General features: G+C 52.3%; 1 protein-coding gene across 1 annotated transcript in view; it reads left to right on the top strand.

The window, feature by feature from the left end:
• Window positions 1–1370: 1370 nt before the first annotated feature.
• Window positions 1371–6020, top strand: part of KIF26B (kinesin family member 26B) — a 178433-nt gene continuing 173783 nt past the window's right edge. Inside the window, exons 1-2 of the mRNA XM_014446939.1 lie at window positions 1371–1379; window positions 2671–3207. Coding sequence (XP_014302425.1) covers window positions 1371–1379; window positions 2671–3207 — 546 coding nt within the window. The remainder of the gene's footprint in view (window positions 1380–2670; window positions 3208–6020) is intronic.

Genomic DNA, 6020 nt, shown 5'->3' on the forward strand with positions numbered 1-6020 from the left:
CACCGCCTCCAGGGAGAGTAGTCGAAACCAAGAAGAAGAGGGAACAGGCTCAGGGCGGTTCTGTAGAGCAGATGTGCCATCCAGCTGCAGATGCCCGAGTCGGTGCAGCCTCCACAAGGACCTAAAATCAACTGCCACGTGCCGATGGCCCTGGCCGTGTGTCTGCCTTCTTCTTGTGACGCTTCTGCCCGTGACTGGGGTCACAAGCATTCTAAGTGAGCAATCAGAGGCTTCTCGAACCCAGTCCGTGGGTGCCTGATAGCAGAAGCCGTGGGTTGCGGATTGGTTTTGAATGGTGGTCTCTGATTTCTCTCACCGCCGTCTCCAATTTCTCTCACCACAATGGTGGAAGGTGGAAGTGAATAAATGAATTATGAAACACCTAAAGGATAAACACCACGCGGTCACTAAAAACCACATTTCCAAATGACATTTGCTGATACGGGAAGATTCTCCTTGTGTAATGTTATGTGAAGAAAAGCAAGAGGCTATATCTCGACCCATATGGGGGCCCAAATAAATTCCTTTTGAACAAATGACCATTTCCCAGATGAATGGGGAGAAAACCTCAGATGTTGGTGTAAAAAGTGTGAGTCCGTGGACGAAGACCGCTCTTGGGCTCTTGAAGTGAAATACTATGGACTCGTGGCCAAGAGGTCTGGGCGTGTCCAAGCTCTGAACCCTTTGGAGCTCAGTGTGCTCATCTGGAGGCGGAGGGGACGGTCTGCTCTGGGATGGTCCAGAAGGGCCCCTGTGGGTCCCACGTGCTCTGAGTTGCCCTTTGAGACTGTGGACAGAGCACCGGCATTGAGACGGACCCCGCGGGCAGGCCTCCTTGGTCTGCGTCACTTTGTCAGCCGGACCTGACCGACCTTGACCTCCTCTTGCTCCCCATCGTTTCATCTGACTGTCTCGAGTTTCTACCTCCGGAGCCACTCCTCCCTGCTGCTGGGTAAAGAGGCCTCTTGATTTATTAATCAATTAATCAGTGCACGCTGAGGGGCTGTTCAGGGTAGTGAAACAAGGAAAACAAGATGCTGGGGACCGTAATCAAGATGGATCGTAATGAAGAACGGCCCTCCCGCCGCTGAGCTTCCTGCCGCCCTGGTGACTCACGCCCCCTCCCTCACCCTCAGCTCACCCAGCCCCGCTCGGCCCTGATGGCTGACAGCAGGTTTCAGAAAGGCAGGTTTTCTTCTGGGTCCTTGAGGAAGATAGGCCTCGAGAGAAGCCTCATCAGTTATTTGCAACAATTGTTGAATCTCGAAAGTTCAACCAGGCCCCAGATATGGCCGGGTCGCTCTGTCCACAAGGATAGGCACTGTGTTCTTCTGTCCCAGTTTCCCTACAAATGGAGCCAGAAGGGCCTGATGACAAAGGTATGTGTGACTGATGACAGGTCCGTGAGGCTAAGGCAGTTGTCCAGGGTCACACAGCTAATTCGTGGCAGAACTGGAGCTGGACCCCACATATTTTGATACCCAGTTAACACACCTGCTGCTTAGTTCTCTGTGCAATCCTGCCTTCCTGGAAAAATTAAAGCAAAGGAAATGAAAGAAAGCGTCCTCAGTAATTTCCTGATCTCTCTTGGGTCAGGGCTTCGGCGCTAAAGAGTTTTTAACAGTAGTTTTAGATGAACTTTGTGGGGACAGTAACTTGGGCTGTTTGTCAAGGGGATAGTTTTCTTCTGATTGATCAGGATATCGGGACTCGGAATCAGGCACGGCCAGCGTGCCCCTCAGAGGTCAGCAGAGTGAGTAGGCGAGGTTGGCTGGCCGCTGGAGCTTGCTGGGCATCGGGCCAGACTTGGTTGAGTTTGGTTTTCTCCCAGTGGCACGTGGCACACGGAGCTCAGGAGGCCAAGGTTTTCCTGGAACAGAATCTCTGCTCGGGGTCACGGGCAGCACCTCCATTCCTTACCAGCTTCCCATGGTTCCCAGGGGCCGGGTCACAGGGCAGTTGTCCAGAAGGACTGTGCTCAGCCCGCCGCGCCTGGACTAACATGTGTGCCTACTAGTGACATGGTGGGGAACCCAGGTGCGGTCATGATCCTTCAGACACAAGGAGAAGAACCTGGAATGTATTGACTGGCCTGGCAAGGAGGGTGCTTAGAAATCTTTCATTTTTAACAATTTCTTAAGTCTCTGCTATAAAAACCTCGTGTTTGTGAAATGTGCTTGTCACCTGGGGGCTCTTCTGCCTCATTCCTGTGCTCATTTCTGTGGGATGTCAATCCAGCGCTTTGGGTAACTCTAGGACAGCGGTTCTCAACCTGTGGGTCGCGACCCTTTGGGGGTCGAACGACCCTTTCACAGGGGTCGCCTAAGACCATCGGAAAACACATATATAATTACATATTGTTTTTGTGATCAATCACTATGCTTTAATTATGTTCAATTTGCAACAATGAAAATACATCCTGCATATCAGATATTTACATGATGATTCATAACAGTAGCAAAATGACAGTTATGAAGTAGCAATGAAAATAATTTTATGGTTGGGGGTCAACACAACATGAGGAACTGCATTAAAGGGTCACGGCATTAGGAAGGTTGAGAACCACTGCTCTAGGACTTAGTGTATGTAACTCTAGGACTTAGTGTATGTAAACCGGCATCTGAAGCGTGCTCACCAGGCTCCCCTTGGTTCTGCTTGTGTGTTCCACAGGACCCGGCCTTCTCGGCTGTCATCCACGACAAGCTGCAGGTCCCTAACACCACCCGGAAGGCCTGGAATGACAGGGACAACCGCTGTGACATTTGTGCGACGCACCTGAACCAGCTGAAGCAGGAGGCCATCCAGATGGTGGTGACCTTGGAGCAGGCGGCGGGCAGCGAGCACTACGACGGCTCCCCGGGCTCACCCCCACCCCTGCCCAGCATCCCCGCGCTGGGGGGGTCCCGGCACGGGGGCGGGCTGCAGCCGCCCCGGGACTGGGCCTTCGTGCCCGTCTCCTACGCCTCCTCCAACTATGCGGCCTTCGTCACCAGCAAGCACAACGGCAAACCCAACAGCCTCGGCGTCAGCAATGGGGCCGAGAAGAAGAGTGTGTCCCCCACCCATCAGGCCAAGGTCAGCCTCCAGATGGCCACCAGCCCCAGCAATGGGAACATCCTCAACGCCGTGGCCATCCAGGCTCACCAGTACCTGGATGGCACCTGGTCCCTGTCAAGAACCAACGGGGTCACCCTGTACCCCTACCAGGTGAGTAGCGCCTGAGCAAGGCAGAGCAGGGCTGGTTGGAGTCAAAGCAGAGAAGTGGGCAGGTGACGCTGGCTTTCTCCACTATTGTGCTTCTGGAAACTCCCAAGTTCAGAGCCTGATGCTTCCACGTGGCCCCCGTGGACATTGCTAACCACGGATAAAACACGTGAGAAGCCACTGACCCACGATAACACTCTGCTTCCATTGTCCACAGTGTCTACAGGAGGTGTAGACTCCCTTACCAACCTCTCCCACCTCAAGGGACCATAACCCTTTGCTGTTTGCCGTGAGGTTACCACACAGGTTTCCACTTTGGTCATTATCTTTTCTCAGTTGTTGAAGTTAGCACAGACTTCCAAGTTTTCCTATAGGAATAAGAGAGCAGGTCTTAAATCTCCCAAGGAATCTAAACAGATTATCTTAATTTTCCTTGGCTGAGTTTTCTGTTGGACGAGGGTTGGGTTTACCGTATGTGTTCCCTTTGTCCCCTGCGAAAGCGTTGACCGTCACTGTGGAGTGAGAGGTGCCCAGGGTCATGCAGTGTATCAGTCAGGGAAGATAACTGGTGTAACAGATGAGCTTGGGGTATGTATTTCTCATATCTCTGTTGTATTGGTGTTTGGGGGGTGGCCTTCCACTGAGATGTAGGGACTCAGGCTCTCCTACCTAACATGCCAACATGTTGCAGGGGCCTCGGGGCCTCAGTGCCTTCCGCCAGATCTCGCACAACCAGCCAGGACCTGGGTAGAAGGATATGCACCAGACCATTTTACGTAGAACAGCAAAACACTAAACTCTGCGAACCGATGCCTGGTCACATAAATTAGGACCCATTCCTATAATGGGTAGTACTTATATAATGGAATATTACGCTACCATTAGACATCGCATTTCAGCAAAATAGATAATGGCATGGGAAAATGCACCCGGTATACGAAGCAGGAAGCAGGGAAGAGGGAGTGTGGAGGATCTCACAGGGACGCTGGGGGCCCAGCCTGGAAGGGTGTCGTTAACGTCCATCCACATTCCAGTGGCAAGAGCCCAGGCTCCTGGCCCCACCTTCCCTCCGGGGAGCCTGGGAGAGTCAGTCTGTCCATGTGCCCAAGAGAAGCAAGCAGCAAGTTGAGTGGACACAGAGCGTCGTTTTCATTACACAGGGCACAGGTACAGGGAAACATAAATGAGTTCACTGTGGCCGATAAGCTTCCTGGTAACTTTTCTAGAGTGCGAGAGGAAATATAGATCGCTTCTCATGATTTCTTGCAAAAAAAAAAAATTGGGAGCGTGGATCATTATCTTATGAAGTACACATTCTTGGGCGGGCAGACATTGATTCACTGGGTGGGTCGTAGCTTACAGCATACAGCGCACCCAGGATTGTGTTGAACCCTAGAACAGGCCTACAAGGGGGGCGGGGCAGATGTCAGCTTTTCTTTTGAATTTGAAGTCGAATGGCCTGTGGCCACAGTTAGTGACAGAAGCAAGACCAGCTCTCTCCTGCCGAGAAGAAGGGGTTCCCCTACATGGCTGCTCCCGGCGCCCCCAGAGCTACCTGCTGCCCACAGCGTTTCCGGGGTGGCTCCTTTGCAGACACGCACCCCAAATAAAAGGGCTCCCATTTTGACCTGCAGGGGCCCGGCTGCCACTTCACTTTCGGGCAGAACTTCCTGGGCTGTGGGGATAAGTATAACGAGGAGCCAGTGGCACCCTGGGTGGCTTCGCGGTCGAGAGCTTGAACTTGACCGTCGAGGGCAGGAGCAGAAGAGCTTCTTCCCGTTGGCGAATAACATGCCTCTTCCGTTTGTAATTTCAAAACAGGCTGTTTTGAAAATGACAAAAAGTAACCCATGTCTGTGGTAAAACAAAATAAAAAAAATATGAAAAAGTTCAAATAAGACTTTAAAAATCAACATCCCCCAGAAATAGATGGTGTAACATTTGGGTCTATTTCTTTAAGTCCTCTGTATACCCACAATGGGTAAAATAGTGACCACGTCCCATTCTGTGATCTGCTTTTTGCTGGATATACTGGGTGCATTTCCCCAGGCTGTTCTCTATTTTGCTAAAATACGATCTAATGGTAGCACAACATTCCATTATATGAATACTATCCATTCTGTGACTGTGGCCTGATTTATGTGACCAGGCATCAGTTCGTAGAGTGCAGGGTCTTGCTGCTCTACGTAAAACGGTCTGGTGCACATCCTTCTACCCACGTCGGATTTCCAACGCGTCTCGGGTTGTGCTTGTCACATGATCCCTCTCCAGGGATGACTCCCGCTTCACCCTCCCGGCCCGAAGCACTGGTGACATGAGCCAGGTGCTGGTTAGAAGGCTCGGCTGCTGCCCAGCTCAGATGAGCACAGACAGAGGACCCGGAAGTGGCGCTTTCATTCCAGGTGTTGGAAGGCTGGTGTGAGGCGGAGGAATAGCTGGAGATGCTGCCTAAAAGGAAGACCTGGGTGGTGGCACATTTCTGTTACTTGGGCAATGATGCTCTCTGTCCCTCCTCTTCTTCTCCAGCTCCGATGAGAAGGAGTTTCCTGAGCGGTAACATGTTTACTGAGCTCTAACCGAGTGCCAGGCGCTGTGCTAGGTGTTGGGCGGGGCTCCTGTTTCGGGCTGGAAACTCAGGTTCCTGTCCTGTGGTCCTTAGGGGAGGAGGCAGCTGAGCCTCCTATGATAAGCCAGGGAGGTCAGTGCTAAGGCGGAGAGATGCCCAGGCCACATGGAGGACAGACAGAGGGGCTCCCAGTTCAGCCCGTGGGGCAAGGGTGGGCCGCTGTGGCCTAAAGCCGGCTGCAGAAAGCATT

Source organism: Myotis lucifugus, unplaced genomic scaffold, assembly GCF_000147115.1.
Source record: "Myotis lucifugus unplaced genomic scaffold, Myoluc2.0 scaffold_586, whole genome shotgun sequence".
Taxonomy (NCBI): domain Eukaryota; kingdom Metazoa; phylum Chordata; class Mammalia; order Chiroptera; family Vespertilionidae; genus Myotis; species Myotis lucifugus.